We start from the raw sequence: 17474 nt of genomic DNA on the forward strand, positions 1-17474 counted from the left end.
TGGACAAACACGACTCTGCACTGGCATCTAACGAATCGAGAAGGGTCTGGCTGCAGACTTGCACTCTCAGACTTGCACGCTCAGACACGAGCGCTTCCGCTGCAAGTGACGTCACTTGCAGTCGACACCTGCTCTCCGCTACCGGCTGTGGCGTCACTTGCAATCCCTTGTTCTCCGTGTTATTTCACAGAGTCGATTGATGCCAGATTTGAAGATAGCCAGCAAGTGGTGTTTGGATCAATCTAGTGCACTGTATGGTTCTGTTCATTTGCCCAAAGTAGAGTGTATGGAGGAAGAAGACGTTGCGGAAGCCATTGAGAGATTAGAGAAGGCTGAGTTTCCACAGGACAGAATCGATGCTCTGGAACCCTTTTGCTTCATCTTTACTGTAATGAATGACATGCAAATGTTTCTTGAACATGTAGTCGATGTCATGAAATTAAAGGTAAACTGTCGAACTACACTAGAGCAAAGTGAATAATGTGCTAATGTGTTTTTATATATGTTGTATATTGTCTATTTCTACCTTGTATTTGTCTGTTTTGCACATTAACTGTGTGTAATAACTGTAAATTGACATTTACAATAAAAAGAAAAAAAATGCATCATCTTGATGTTTTACATCTACAAACTGTTCCCACAAAGTTAGGAGCATGAAATTGTCCAAAATGTCTTGAAAATAATTAAATATATAATAATAGTAAAAATAATTTCTTTCTTTCTCAAAACTGAGTTTTGATTTCTAAGTGATCAATTTATGTACAAGTGTTTTCCCACATGATTGGCTGTAGGTCATCAGTAAATTAATGTGGCATTTAAATGCCAGTGTTTCCCAAATGAAACACAAGAGCTGTTAGTTTTGAATGATGTGTGTAATGTAGAGAAATGTGTTTAGAGTTTTGCAAATAGTTTGTTTTTCAAATGCAAACTGAGTGCAAAGCATATAATGTCCTTGTATTTTTGCAGGCTTGGTCTAAAGATTGGGTACATGAGTGAATGGTTTCACTGAGTGAGCCTCAAATTCCACTTGTAGTGTTTTAGCAATTTGAAAAAAACTGTCAACAAAATGACAAATGACACCTTAACACGACCAAAATGAGCGTGTCTACGCGTTCAAAAGAAACACGTAAAAAATTGCCGCGGACAAACACTTCGTGTTGACGCGGTCAAATTTCACGCGTTTCGTTTAAAGACTATTACGATCGCGTTACGTAGAGATCAGGCGTCGATTGCAAGTGACGTCACTTGCAGAGGAAGCGCTCGTGTCTGAGAGTGCAAGTGACGTCACTTGCAGAGGAAGCGCTCGTGTCTGAGCGTGCAAGTCCGAGAGTGCAAGTGACGTCACTTGTCTGCAGCCAGACGCTATTGAACGAATCCGACGAGCGTTCTGTGTAGACTGCCATCTTGTGGCGACGCCATTACGAGCTGTTACCGGGATGTAAACAAACCTCCGTGATAACGCACCGTCGATGACACAGCCAGGCAGAATGACTTGTTGGGTTGATGATGTCAGACAGTGGCCTCCAGTCACAGATGAAGGTACAAATGATCTTACAGATTATTTATGAAAATAGCTTGGCAAGCTAGCTTGGAGGAAACTATAAAAAGATCTGTCCATTTGGCAACAATAAATAAATGAATGACATCAAATAAACGAATTCATGTTTTTCATTTGTGTCCATTATTTATCTCATTTTCACATTGCAAAAGGCAAGGGTAAGGTACAGCTAGAAAGTATACATAATATCGACCAATTAGTGTTTTAAACCATGGAAAGAGGTCAATATAACCGCAGGAGAACAATTATGTCACATAACGTTACATTTAGCTCAGGAAATTCATGTTTTTCATTTGTGTCCATTATCTCATTTTCACATTGCAAAAGGCAAGGGTAAGGTACAGCTAGAAAGTATACATAATATCGACCAATTAGTGTTTTAAACCATGGAAAGAGGTCAATATAACCGCAGGAGAACAATTATGTCACATAACGTTACATTTAGCTCAGGAAAGCCATTTAATGACCATAGCATGTTAATTGAATAGAAAAAATAGCTAGAGAGGAGATTTTGCTGAGCACTATATTACATAGCCTATTTATTATATTTTTTACTTAAATCATTAAATAATTGTTATTATAACAAAAACGGCATTATATTTAATTTAATCTGTTAATTTAATTTGTTATTTTCAAAAAATTCTGTCACAGTCAAGCAAATCAAACATTAACAACAGACATAACAGTAATGTTACTACCCCAATGCGCCCTTTACTGCCGCCACTGAAACAATTTAAAACGGAACATGTTTTCCCACTCGACATTATAAAAGTTGTAACGTTAGTGACAGTCGTAAATCGCGGGCTGTTTATTCCAGTGGACGCAAATTGCAACTAAAACAATAGGAGGCAATGGCGCAACGCTACCCAGCAACAGCTCAGTTATGGCGCCCGCTTACTTCCATAGATAAGGAGCTGCTTATTCACCCTAAGCAGGACGCACAACTGCATGAGGAGGTCATTGAACGTTTCATCAGAAATGATCGGAGGATGTATTTTATTTACAAGTAATGAGTGAGTGTTAGGCCGATGACACACTGGCTGCGTGGCGTGAGCGTGGCGACTGCGTCGCGTTTTCTGTGTCTTTGCACACCAGAAACGTGTCTGACGCGGCGCTGCTGCTAGGTGACTTCATAGGTGACTAGGCTACTTCATGTTAAGCATAAATATAAAGCCTTAAAGACACTGTCAGCACTATTGACAGCAAAATAGACTACACAATATTTCGTTCTGTATTGACAGGTGCAATGTTTGAAAATTGATATTTATTTATTTATTTATAAATTATATTTGTATCTAAATTTATGTCAAAACCTAGACTTTCAACCATCAAAATGTAATTTATTAATATGTATTCGTGGACAAAATAAAAATCATCTTTTCCTATTCTATTTTGCCTGGAAACGCTTCAAACACGCTTGCGTGTCGCGTGAAAAATAGGCGTCGGTTCTATCTAGCATGCACGCGCTTTCGGCGCGCGGGGGGGTGGGGTCGTTACTGAAGGCCCTGACTGAAACCCCACAGTACGCTACTGGATCTCAATCATACTGTGTTGCCTGGACCCGCTCTGCTTCTGATAGGCTTGTAACGTGTTAGAGCTGCGTTCCTCTCATATGATTGGTAGGTGAAATTAATTGACTCGAAAATATTAAACCGCATGCAAGTCCCCCCCCCCCCCCCCCCCAGTGGCGTCATGCCCATTCAAAGTGAGGGGGCACGTGCCCCCTCAGATTTTTCCTCCCTAGGGTGACCAGAAGTCCCGAAAAATTCGGGACAGTCCCCAAATCTAAGCTGTTGTCCCGAATCCCGAAACCGGCCTTAATTGTCCCGAAAATTATAGCCTACTAAAGCAAAATCTTGATATAAAATATTAAAAACTGTCCGTGGAAGTTGAGTCGTCCTGCAGCCAGCCCCTTCCAATTGCAGCAGCCGCAGCCGCGAGGACAGTGAATGTGCAGGCAGCCAGTCTAAACTTTAGTTTTTTTACGCGCGTCATTTGCTCTTGACGCGCGAATGGATTCAAAAGGTGTGTTCGACATCGGCTGCGGCTGGATGTAACTGATCGGCGAGAGTAGCCGCGTGCAGGCGGGGAGGAGCTGCAAACGGAGACGTGAAGTCGGACACTTTCTGGTTCCCGTAGTGACCGCTCACGTGGTGTTTGTATACTTTAGCACAGCTGAAGTGAAATAAATGCAATATTAGCCAAATACACAGATGTTTCAGAGACATTTTCATTCAATACTTTATGTACTGCTTCATACAGCGTTTGTTTGAACAAGAATAAAGTTCAACATAAACCTACAGCTACTATCAATGAAGTGGAATCAACGTTTTTTAATCAGTTTTATTTTGATAAACATAACACAATACATCGCGACTACATGAAAAGAGTGTTTACTGTTAAAAAAAAATGATTTGTGAGCTTTAGTGGAACTAAAGGTGTGTGAGAATAAACCGAATAAACACGAAACGCACGTGATCGTTGTCATGCGGTGAATCCGGCCAATCGTGGAACAGCTGTGTCGTCATCAGAGCTCGTGCAGCCCAGAGCAGCCGCTCTTCAGAAGCTGCGCTGGCTGAGTTCTCCGGCTATTCTCGAATCGCTCTCGCGGTACTTTGATGGGATACGTCACAGTCACGTGGCGTCGGCGCTGTATCAAGTCGGACAAAATTTCTAACCGGCATGCACTGCTTCAAGTCTGCCGCCGATCGGTCTGCGCAGAGCTGCATGAAGTCGAACAAGCCTAAAGTGTTCACGCGTAGGCTATAACTAGAGCGAATTTGACGCGCTATTCGCGTCTGGTGTGAACGCAGCATTAAAGGAGTGATTGATTGGTCGCGTCACTGTGTGCAAAAAAAAACTTCGTCCGGGCCTTATAAAGTCTGATGTCGGGTTAGGCCTACACAAAGCAAATCATCTACAAAATTATTTAGTTTTCCTATTTAATGACCGACAATTTAGTTGTAATAATAATTTTGCCATAAGGCTTATTAGCGTTAGGCTATAGCATGAAAGGTCTGATTTAGCCTACACACTGTTACAACAGTAACACATTTTTTTTTCACAATGACATTTGAGTTCATGATTTTAATGGGGTTTTTTTTTGGCAGACTAAAGACTAATGACAGACTTTGATCTTTGAATTAAAAAATATGTTTGGTTCAGGTTTGAAATTCATTATCTTTTAATGTAGTCTAATATCATAGTAGGACTACACCCCAAATCCCTACAGCATAGTTGTTATACAGATAGCTATACATATTGCATTTGATTTGATTACTTTTTTTACATTTCTGTCAAATATTAACCATTTTCAAATAAACGGGGTAGTGTTAACCTTATTCAGCACTGAAATCTGTCAAACTTCTTTCAAAGTCCTTCATCAAATATTAATATTAAAATAACTTAATTTCAGAGCACCACAAAGTCAGACCTCAGCACTTGTATGTGCTACCTTTAATGTAAGATCGTTCTTAGGTCACATACCAATTTAAAATCATAACATAAAAACTGCAATGGTACTGTTTTTAAAATCATGTGTAGTGGGCCTAAGTGTACAGTAAGTGTGTGTGTAAACATGCTTTAATGAAGTAGACTTCAAAAGCTTTTGAATTTGAGCTTACAGTTCTTTCATCAACCTGTCTTTTACATAAACTTACAAAATAGATACTTTAACTTAGTCCTCAGATAGAGGAGGGTTGCTGCTAGCTCCGTTAAGGTATTTCTGTCCCTCCCAAACTGCATTGAAATGGTATGTTTAGCAGCCAGAATTAAAAAAATGTTCAGGGGGAGAAACCCCCTGACCCCTCCTAACATGATCCATATCACCCATCAGAAAACAATTGCAACATCTCAGATTGTGCCCCCCCAGAATTTTGGCTTGCATGACGCCCCTGCCCCCCCCCCCCAAAAAAATCTTTTTTTTCCCTCACAGCCGATATTAATAGAGCTCAAGAGCTGCATACAGTTAATTTTTCTTTGCGTGTCGCGCCTCCCCTGTCGCTCTTTGGCGCCCCCCTGGGGAGGCGCGCCTCACCTATTAAAAACCGCTGTTCTACACGGTTCCGCACATAAACAACTGAGAGAAACGTTTCTACGGATAAAACATGAAGCCAAATAAACATGATTATGATGATATATGTTCTGTAGCTATGTATTTTTCTCTTTTTCTCAGGATCGATATTGCCCCCCAACACTTTTGAAACATTATGAGGCACAGATGTAATACAAATAAATAAAACATCTCCATTTAACAGAGCATTAATTAACATAGTTAGACCTAGCGCTAAAATGTGTTTGTTTTTTTAAATCAAGCTGAGCGCTTGTTGCCGCTGCTATCAGTTGCACGGATACAGTGTTCTCTTGTGGCGCGCGCACAATCTTCACTCGGACGCGCTCCAATCTATCGCCGTTGCGGAGACTCACAAAACAAAATGCACACTTTTTTAAAATAACTCCACACAGCTGACATGATAATTGCTGACAGGTCTCACCTTACTCGTTCTAGCTACTGTTCACGTGACGCCAGTGTTGCCAAGTCAGCGCTCCCTCTCACACCCCGAAACGCGATTGGCTACTTTTTAAAATGCAATTGGGCGGGTTTTGTTGTGAAAATCTGGCGACCCTGCGTGCAGCTGCAGCGTGACGCATGTTGCTCATCTCTCTTTACGGCATGTCTCTCAGGTGTTGTTAAGCATTTGTTTGACAGTTTAGGACTAGGTCCGTGGTCGTATCGGATCGGAATATACTCCCGCGATTCATACAATATCCGATCCAGTGATTTTGGCCAGTATCGGACTAATACCGATACCGAATATCGGATCGGCGCACCCCTAGACTCTACGATCGGCTGAAGTAATCCAGCATCCTTAGACCTTCACCGGAAATACCGCCGTGCATAGAGCCGTTCTCTGAGGAAATGTCGAGAACTCTCTCCTGGCCGTGATTAAAGCATTTAGAAGACATTTGCTGAGGTCTGTCTGTTTCTTACTGCTGCGCAGCTGGTCAGTTTAGGGAAGCAAGTAAGCTAGTTAGGGGAGCAATTTAGAGTTAGTGAACTCAGCTGAAGTCGACTGTAGACTCGCTGGAGTATAGACTAAATGTCGACTGAAGATGTTAGGCGACGTCGATTGGAGACGAGACCCAGATAGACTAAACGTCGACTGAAGACGTTAGGGGACGTCGATTGGATACAAGACCCAGGTACGTAGTTAGGTTTAGGGAAAAATCTACCACACATGCTATAATATCTCCCAGTAATGTGTCTTAGTAAGATGATATTTAAATGCTTAGTTTTATGATGAAAGCTCTATCATTTAACTGTGCGCAATGCATAAAACGCATTACCATTCTTGTACACATCGACTTGTATATGAGCTTGTATAATTCACTTTTACACACACAAGATATTAAATACATTAAGCCTATAAGCAAAAGCTGGATATAGGCTTTTTTAGTTTATTGTCATTTACAGCGCTTCACGTTCATTACTAATCACATAACCAGCACTTGATTCATCCTAGTTAACTATTTCAGTAAAATGCTCACACACTGTACTTTTCTTTTGTTATTAATTCTTTTTTTTTCTTTTTTCTCTTGGATCTGTTTTGCCTTCATTGCTGCTTAAACAAATGGACCCCGCAACCGCATAGCTTAAAGAGTCGGCAAATTAGTGCCTGATGAAAAATTAAGCTTTAAACAAGTTATTTCCATTATGTTGGAAAACACTCTAATCAGAATAATTTCTGTTAAGCTTTGCCTTGTGTATATTTTTTTAGTTAAAGCTGTTAAGTTAAGCAATATCTCATGTGGGGGTTTTATATAATGGCCACTAGGAGGTGATCTGGGCATATGTTTTCCTTGATTGGTTTTCCCTGAAGAGATCGTTGTTATTGAAAACGAAATTAAAAGAGTGAGGGACATTCGTTGCGTTTTACCGCGAAATTAGAGTTCTGCCTTTATTATAATCAACACAATGATTTATCTCATCCACCCGCGACCCACCCACAATTAATTGGAATTTTGTTTTTTATATTATTTGGCCTGCCCGCGGATTACCAATATGAATAAAGCGGTTTAGTGCAGATTTTCTGAAGAGATACGATTGCAATAATTAACAGATTAAATTTAGGCTTTTATTCACGTTATAAATATCAGTGAACATAAACAGAAGTTTAACCCGAAACCTGTTTGACGTGCGAGAACAAACCTCATTGGCTCTTGCGGAAGCTCAAAGTTTTGACCAGTCTGACAATTTATGCTACCCTCAGATTTTGTTAGCTCCCACTGTAGGTAGCTAGCACAGTTCGACAGCGAAAAAAAATGCTACCTAACAGATTATGCTACCAGCATTATATTCATGTGGTTTGATGCTTTATACCAACCCCTACCCTAAACCTAACCTTAAAACAATCCGTTTAACCGCCAAGCTGCCCATCGCGAGAGAGATGTTTGAATCCTAAATCAGATAAACACGTCTGAAGTATTGTGTGTAAACTGCAAAAATAGCTGAGAGTGAAAAAGCGCCTACCTCAAGGGCTCTCTCTGGATCCTCGTCTATGAAACTGTCAGAGAAACGCCTGCAATGTAATTTCACATTATATGGGTAACGTTATAACGTTACATGTATGTGTGTGTAGGTATTAAACGCATTTGTTAAAAAGGCCTTAAATAACTCACCCGCTGGTTGCCATGGGTCCGCTCTCAGTACTTTCCTTCTGAAGCTGTAGAAAGTTCTGGAGGAAACGGAGACGCTAAAGGAAGTAAACATGTGGGCCTGACAATCATAGACATCTAAACGTAGAAATCACATTCGACCACTGCAGACGTGTTAACGCGTCCGCCATATTGGAACGGTCAAAAACCCTTCAGATGCTGTCGTCCCTCACTGTAAATCAACGAGTTTTTAGATGGCACAACAGTGTGTAGCCTCTGCTTGTAAAAACTGCCGGGATTTAAATTCCCTAAAAAAAACGAGATAACCTTTCACAGGTGGGAATGTGTTGGTTTATGTTTTTAATGTATATTAACTCAATATTACAGGTTTTTAAACTATGCTAACTTTTAAATGTCGTGTTAGCTAATGCTTTCATCTTGTTGTATTAAATCCTATGAAAATCATCTGGTGAAGTCTACAGTAGTTATAGATATTCATACTTGCATATAACTTTGCTTGCAAACACAGTCAATTTATTCTCGATTGTTCATGGACTGACTTTGACCGTTTGGACGGCTTATGTGGAATCGCTAATGAGGGATCTATATATATTATATATGTATATATCTATGCTGTCAATCCTGCGCTACTTCCGGAATTAAGAACTATGGGAAAAGACCCGACAAAATACATTGCGCACAAAGATTCGTGACAAAAACCAATATGTATGTATGTATTTATGCATTTATGTATTTATTTATGTATTTATTTTTTGGAAAAAAAAAAATAGAAACCATCACAGAAATTATAATGGCTTCCACTACAAAAACATTACAAACCTACGGAGCCCCTAAAGGGACGTGGTGGTGGAAATTTTTTTAGGATAGGAGATTTTTTTTTTTTTCAATCTTTTGCGTTCCCTCGCAAAACTTTTGCGTTCCCCCGAGAAACTATGCGTTCCCTCGCAAAACTTTTGCGTTCCCTCGCAAAGATATTTGCGTTCCCACGCAAAATGTTTGCGTTCCCTCGCAAAGTTATTTGCGTTCCCACGCAAAAGTTTTGCGTTCCCTCGCAAAGATATTTGCGTTCCCACGCAAAACCTGTTGGCAGCTCGGACAGACACTTCCTCCTGTTTAATGTCCCGCTGGCAGTGTTTCAGAGCTCCGTACGTTAATGGAGCGTTTCATAGTGTTTGAACTTGGACTCTAATATAAAGAAATGCGGTCAGTGCTTAACTCAATGTGTTCAGTGAAGTTGGCAATATATTCACATGCTATTCGAACTTCCCGGATCAATATTCTTGAGCTAAACGTTGTTAAAACACAAACGACACCTATTTACAATCACAGTAACCTAGACAACGAGATACAACCCAATTCTCCTCAAAACGAGCTTTATAATATATAATTGGATCTCTATGAGCACGCAGGCGGCTGAGTCCGAAGGGACCATCTGCAAAGTGCAATATAACCCCAAAACGACTACAGCATCAACTCATAGTCAAAAATATAAAAATAGTCATTAACTTCAATGTTACAAACCACCCAATTCAGTTTACACATCAATGGTAAACTCACTGGTCATACTGCACTGCTTCTGCACATTTTATATTATATAAAAAAAAATATTTAATAACTTCACTGTAACACAACAAATTTAGTTCACACATCAGTGCTCTAATGTTGGTTATACAACACTTAGTTTGGGAAGTAATTGCACATAAAAAAATAAGTAGGCCTATTCTTTACACAAATTATATTGGTAGGCTACTGTACGCAGCTAACATAATAGTTACAACCATAGCTTTTGCATTATATTTGCTTACTGAATTTGATGGCATTACACTGTACCCAGATAGCACACGTACGTCTGACCGACGTCGGCCCCACATCGAGCGTCGGCCTCCCTCCCTATAACATCGCAGAGGCGTCGGCCAGGCATAGGCAGATCTCCTGTCTGTCAGTGCTCTATTTACAAGCTCCGTTACGTCGGCTTTGAGTCGGCCCACTATACGGGAGGCCGATGTCGCGTTTGCGCGGGTCCATCTCAAGCATTCAAAGACAATTTATTTTATAATTAACCATTTTGATAAATTATGTGATAAAAAAATATGAGAAATGGCTGGTCATTTTAGACATAGGCCTATAGAGCTATAGGCTGCGCTGCACAATTCAAAACTCTCCGTCTCAGACATGTTCAGCACTATTTATCGTTCGTTTTTAAAGGGATGAATGGCTGCACGCGATGAATTAAGTGACAGCGCATGGTTCGTGGTCAAAATGAACACAGATTGACATGAAAAATAAATAACTAAAGAATAAAAAATGCGAATAATCAAATAATAAATAAATAAATAAATAAATAAATAATAATCAAAAGTTTTTATTTTATTTGTATTATTCTTGTGACCGCAGTATATTATGTGTGGGCATAGGCCATTGCACCTATGAACTAGTCATAGATCTCCAAAATCAGTTTTAAATTCATAATTTAATTTAAGTGCTGCATGATTTTGACGTGGTTTAATCAATGGCCGTGCGCGTGAATTTTCGATTCGCTCTCAAACACTGGAGCGGTGTGGTGAATAATCCGGGCCTACTTACAGAGGGACCTATCAATTCTAGGACGAATTTACCTAACTAAGATGGAATGTTTATCGTGATGTATTTACCCAGCCTATTCCAATGCCATTCCAAACAAATTAATTAAATCTATCAACCAAATCAACATAAACTTCGTTTGGAGAAACAGACCACATTATATGAAAAAAAGCAATATGGTTAAAGACACAAAGGATGGAGGACTAAAAGTTATTGATTTTGACTGCCTTAATGGGACCTTAAAAATAAATTGGTTAAAATCTTGGATCAAACACGGCAACGCCTTTTGGTATTGTATTCCAAATACTTGATTCAAGAAAATAGGAGGTTTAGATTTTCTGCTTAGAGCGGACTTTAATGTTGACAAATTACCTATATCCTTATCAGAGTTTCACAGACAAATACTCTTGTATTGGAAAATGTTGTACGTACACAACTTCTCACCCCACACGTCTGTACTATGGAACAACAGATATGTTCTGCACTGCAACAGATCTCTGTTTTTTGAAGATTGGTATGGGAGAAATATATGGTCCATAGCTGACTTAATGGATATCAATGGTCATTTCTTAAATTATGAACAATTTGGCATCAAACATAATTTCCAACCCTTAAAATCAGACTTCACTAAATTACACAGAGCGCTACCCCAACAATTTGTCTTTCTAATAAGAAACACTTTGGCATATGTAAGCAATAAGGTACGAGAGGCTGTGCTGTATCGTGAATAAGTAACGGCTGGAGGGCGTTGTTAGGCACGACGCGAAGCGGAGTGCCTGCAACCCCTTCAGCCGTTACTTATTCACGATACAGCACTTGCCTCGAGTACCTTATTGCTTTTATAAAACGGTTGCCACACAATAAAAATATTAAAGCCGAAAAATATGTATCTATGCAACTTTCATGAAGTAAAATCACTAAAAGCCTGCCTTCCGCTGGAAAAAATAGTCCCGGAACGTGAACAGCAACAGAAGTTACATATATTATTTCGCCAATAGATGGCGGCAAAGACTGTCTTTATGAGTGAGTGAGTGAGTGAGTCTGTAGAGAAGGCTTTTGAAAGGACTCGAACTTGTGATCACAGAGAAGACAGACGCAACTGACAGATGATTAACGTTATGCACGGAAAACCCCATGACTGTTAAAAGGACAAAATATGCAGCGGACATTCAAACGCATTTTTTTATTATGAATATAGGACTGACCTGAAGGAAAATGCTACGTCTACTGTAAATGCAGGTACACTCGCTTACTCGATCTCTCACAATGCTCTGCTCTAGCTTTAAATGAACAATATCAATGAGATGAAACATCTGTTTAAGTTGCTAAGAGTGGTTGCTAGGGGTGTTGTGTAGTGATACATAGAACCGTTGGGTGAAGCGGTCATAGCCGTGTTTTATCGTGAATAAAGCACAGCTATTGACCAATCAGAATCAAGGATTGGAACTAACCGTTTTATAATATCCAATACAACCACAATTGGCCTCACTATCAATTCAAGGGATTTGTATTCTAGATAAAAAATGTACTAACCACTTTATTAGAAATTGTTTTACTGAATACCTTTACCCTGAAAGGCAAAATAAAAATAACATCATTCAAAAATTTGATAAAGATTCAATTACTAAACTAAGAACAATGTATCTAACACTCCCTATACCCCCCAAAGTGAAAGAAACTCACTTTAAAGTAATGAACAACATTTATCCCTCTAAAGAATTACTGAGACTTCGCTTTGGTATAGATGATAACACTTGTACATTCTGTGAAAAGGGTGTTGAAACTACGGACCATGTGTTTTTCTCATGTAATGTAATACAGATATTTTGGTGTGATGTACATAAATGGATTAAGCAGCAGATATCTTCATTCCCAACCTTTATATCCAGAGACGACATTACATTTGGTTTGATTCTGCAAAGCAAGGATGTTGAGTTGTGTATTAATACAATTGTATGTCTAGCTAAATTCTTCATTCACAAGTGTAGAATTGTGAAATCATCTCCCAAATTTGTTGTTTTTTTAAATGAATTTAAACTGTATATAAAATCCTTAAAAACTCTGAAAGGTCCTAAAGCTCAAAAAATATATGATACCCTAAAACACTTCCCAACTGAGATAAATGGATGAAAAAGTCTGAATTTACCCCTTATGTCATGGATGTTTTATCTACATACTTATTATTTATTTATTTATTATTATTATTATTATTTATTTTTTATTATTATTATTATTATTATTTATTTTTTATGTTTTATTTTCCTTACCAATATCCTATTTTGTAATTGTCTACATTACATTCGTGTTGTATTAAGTGCTGCTCCCTCTGGCTATATTTTTCTTATATCCTATTCTGTAAAAAAGGAAGTTATGCAGCCATGTTTGTTTGTAAATCTTGATATTCAATAAAAAAAAAAATAATAATAATCCGGGCCTACGTCATTTCCGTTTTCTCCGTCATTTCCGTTTTGCCGCTAATTTCCGTTTTCACCGCTGGATAGACAGCATATTTATTTTATATTTTCACCTCTGGATAGACATATATTTATTTTATATTTTCACCTCTGGATAGACAGCATATTTATTTTATATCCAGCTGCAGCCCCGCAGACTCACTTCTCGATAGACACCACCATAGACAGTAAAAGAAATGGACAGAGCGATCTCATTGGAACTCAGTTGAGACAGTTGAAGCCCACTTTTAGCGATTTTTGAGAACTTCCGTTCCTGACGCGCAGACTCAGACCGACTCAAACTAAGCTTGATGACGTGAGCAACCTGTCTGACAGACGTTAATCTTCTAGTAGCTGTGCGTGAAAACTGCCAACGTTAAACTTGCAGAGACGGGGAACTTGAGCAAAGAGTTCTTTGGCGTGAGTGAGCAGGAGTAAGTATTCTGTTGTTTTTATGGACTCATTATCTATGGGCTTCTCCCTTGACGGGACGTCCCCCCGATTGCCTGCGAGCTTCTCCTCCTGTCTGTACGGTAATTTCTGTACAGCGCGACAGAGAGTCGAGTGGTTATGACGCAATCGTTAGCCTATTTTTACTAAATCTGTTTCTACGGGGCCATAGTGTAACATAGAAGGTAATGGAGCCCTTTATACATTGTCGTGTTTCTTTAGAAATAAATAATGGACAAATGGAGTCTTTAAACGCCTCAGATGTAAAGTTATTCGCTGTCAAAGTGACGCAAAAATGAATGGGAGTCAATGGAAATGCTAACGCAAGTGAAGTTCTGCTACAACATGGCGGCACCCGGCCGGCTTCAACTTCCGGTCGATGGATTACCCCCTTGGACACCACCAGTGGATGGACAGCCTACGTCATTTCCGTTTTCTCCGTCATTTCCGTTTTGCCGCTAATTTCCGTTTTCACCGCTGGATAGACAGCATATTTATTTTATATTTTCACCTCTGGATAGACATATATTTATTTTATATTTTCACCTCTGGATAGACAGCATATTTATTTCATATTTTCACCTCTGGATAGACACCATATTTATTTTACATTTTCACCTCTGGATAGACAGCATATTTATTTTATATTTTCACCCCTGGATAGACAGCATATTTATTTTATATTTTCACCCCTGGATAGACAGCATATTTATTTTATATTTTCACCCCTGGATAGACAGCATATTTATTTTATATTTTCACCTCTGGATAGACATATTTATTTTAGATTTTCACCTCTGGATAGACATATATTTATTTTAGATTTTCACCTCTGGATAGACAGCATATTTATTTTCTGTTTTCACCAGTGGATAGACACCATATTTATTTTACATTTTCACCTCTGGATAGACAGCATATTTATTTTATATTTTCACCCCTGGATAGACAGCATATTTATTTTATATTTTCACCCCTGGATAGACAGCATATTTATTTTATATTTTCACCCCTGGATAGACAGCATATTTATTTTATATTTTCACCTCTGGATAGACATATTTATTTTATATTTTCACCTCTGGATAGACATATATTTATTTTAGATTTTCACCTCTGGATAGACATATTTATTTTATATTTTCACCTCTGGATAGACAGCATATTTATTTTCTGTTTTCACCTCTGGATAGACAGCATTCTTTGCAGGCTTAATTGCACACGTCTTTTCCGTATTGTCATTTTACTTTTATGACTTAAAATATATAATATAAAAGCTGTGTGCAAATTGAAATATGATCTTTATCATATCTCTTTACATAAAACAATTCTCAATTATATACCTAATATTATAACTTCAATAATTCATGCAAACTGCATTCACAAGAACCACCTTGAAAATATATATTGTTCAGATCATATCACTATTTTTTGTGACTTAAATTCAGCCTAGATCAATGGACTATAACGTTTTGTCAATACAACAGACTTGTACATGTTAATTGACCACAGTTTTTTGCCTTGCCCATTTGGATATTCAATTCTTTTCTTTTTTTTTTTGTAAATGTAACCACTTCTGTTTTTAAAATATACGTAGATTCACATGATCAGACAATTTACCAAACAATCCAGATCAAATTAACACTTCATGGTTTTGCAATATTTATTGGAAATTACACAATCTAATTAGTAAAATTAGTCAAATCTGACCATCAGAATGAAGATGCCACAGTCAGGCCCGTAAGGTTGTGGGGGAAGTCCCTATTTCAAGAGAATAAACTATAGACCAAATAAACTATTGGCTTTATGCACACACAGCTTAACTACTTCCTGAACTTCAGCCAGCCCTTTGTTTCCTGTCTGTCATTATTGGACAAACTGATTAATTCAGGTGTGCCTGGCCTCAGTAACAATAATCAGGCACACCTGGACTAATCAGTTTGTCCAATAATGACAGACAGGAAACAAAGGGCTGGCTGAAGTTCAGGAAGTAGTGAAGCTGTGCATAAAGCCTATTGCACACTGTGCACACCACACCTCATTCCTGCCGCCTAAAACTGGCAGTCTGGGCAATGCTCAGGAAATTCAGGGTCTGTATAAAACCCTCGCAGGTCTCCATACGGTACCCCACCCAGTCTTTGAAAGAACATCTGCAATTTCTGCATTGTACAATTTTAAAAGGGACACACATGTCTCTTACAGCCTGGGGCAGTTTTTTGACATTCACCACACCTAAAGCAAGAACAGATGTACAATATGATTAGAATGAGCATGTTTATATTTAACTATATTGGAGTACAAGTGTTCTATTGTAGCAACCTAGCTCTAGAATTGAGGCACACCAGAGTTCACTAATACCTTTAAAAAACACGACAAAGTACCTTGAAAACAAGACGATTTTTTAACTAGCTAGTTTGTGCATTTGAATTCTGACATGACCTATAAATCATCGACAGTTTATATATTTTTTCTTACCGCTGACATCAGCATGGCGCGTCAAATTTGAAAAGTGAATGACGATACGGAAATGACGATACGGAAATGACGTAGGCCGTCCATCCACTGGTGGGCCTTTCTCAATCTGTGTGTTCTTGTCTGTACTTGTGTCCTTGTGTTCTTGTGAAACGTCATCTTTTGTGGCCCAAGTACTGTCCCAATACACAAGTTTGCATTTTGGCAAGAACAGTTATAAATCCCGGATGTGTTCTTGACACGCCCATTTTACCGAGGATGCATCGGCTGGTAACTTGTGTGAACTTGACGGCAGAAATATCCCAGCATTCAATTCGGCATTCGAGGAAGGAGAGGCAGGTCAATACAGTATTTCGTTTTTCTACAATTACGTACACTATTTCATCACTAAATTATATGGAAGTTTTTTCCTAACATAATTAAAATTAAAATGCTTAAAATATCAAATAATAAATCAAAGTCTCAAAACAACTGCTCAAATGATGAATCAAATGGTCAAATTATTAAATAATAAATCAAAGTCTCAAAATGGCTGCACAAATGATAAATCAAATGCTCAAATGCAATTTCATTTCCTCAATCGTGGAAGCATGAACTGTATCAAAAATCAAGTTAAAACTCATTTGTTTTTGATTTTTAATTTTCATTATCAACCCAGTATAAACCTGTCATAATTAAATCTATAAGTCAATGCTCAAATCATAAATCAAATGGACAAAATATAAATCAAATGCTCAAACCAACATCGAAAATGGCAAATCTAATGCTCAAACGGACATCGCAAATGATAAATCAAATGCTCAAACGGTAGCCGGAAACAGCAAATGATAATTCAAATGAAAATGAGGAATGTCAATCAAGTTGCGTGGGCGGAGCTTTAAGACCAACGGGCCGTGGTAACGTTACCTCAGGCGCTCCTGTCGAGTGTTTACCAAATTACCTCTTCGACGACATCGTTTTTTAATAATGGACACAAATGCAATTACAAGACTTTTAAGGGATGCAGCAGTATGGAGTTTCCTTTGTGTCTTTTTTATTCAATCAAACATTCTGTGTTTGAGAATAAAGCTAATTATTTTGTAAAAAAAAAAAAAAAAAGAGTGCAAAAAAGTCTTCTAAAGGCTCAAAAATAAAGAAGTTGATAACATAATTATTTGCAGTGTGTGTACTCTTGTGAAAACTTTTTTTATTCTTTTTGTGCACTTCAAAAACTTTTCATCACAAACCCACACATTTTGCTCTCCTTTCTGCTGTCTTTTTTGCGGGTGTAAATATTTTGCTTGCGA

General features: G+C 38.4%; 1 protein-coding gene across 2 annotated transcripts in view; it reads right to left on the reverse strand.

Annotated features, from left to right (window-relative positions):
• sugt1 (SGT1 homolog, MIS12 kinetochore complex assembly cochaperone) overlaps window positions 1-8378 on the reverse strand; it is a 73023-nt gene extending 64645 nt beyond the window's left edge. For both annotated transcript variants that reach the window (XM_056240390.1, XM_056240389.1), the window contains exons 1-2: window positions 8237-8378; window positions 8088-8136 (exon numbers count right to left, since the gene is read on the reverse strand). In XM_056240390.1, coding sequence (XP_056096365.1) covers window positions 8088-8136; window positions 8237-8250 — 63 coding nt within the window. In that variant the 5' untranslated portion in view covers window positions 8251-8378. The remainder of the gene's footprint in view (window positions 1-8087; window positions 8137-8236) is intronic.
• Window positions 8379-17474: the final 9096 nt, after the last annotated feature.

The sequence above is a fragment of the Rhinichthys klamathensis genome, unplaced genomic scaffold (assembly GCF_029890125.1).
Source record: "Rhinichthys klamathensis goyatoka isolate OS25496 unplaced genomic scaffold, OSU_Roscu_1.1 h1tg000595l_1, whole genome shotgun sequence".
NCBI lineage: Eukaryota > Metazoa > Chordata > Actinopteri > Cypriniformes > Leuciscidae > Rhinichthys > Rhinichthys klamathensis.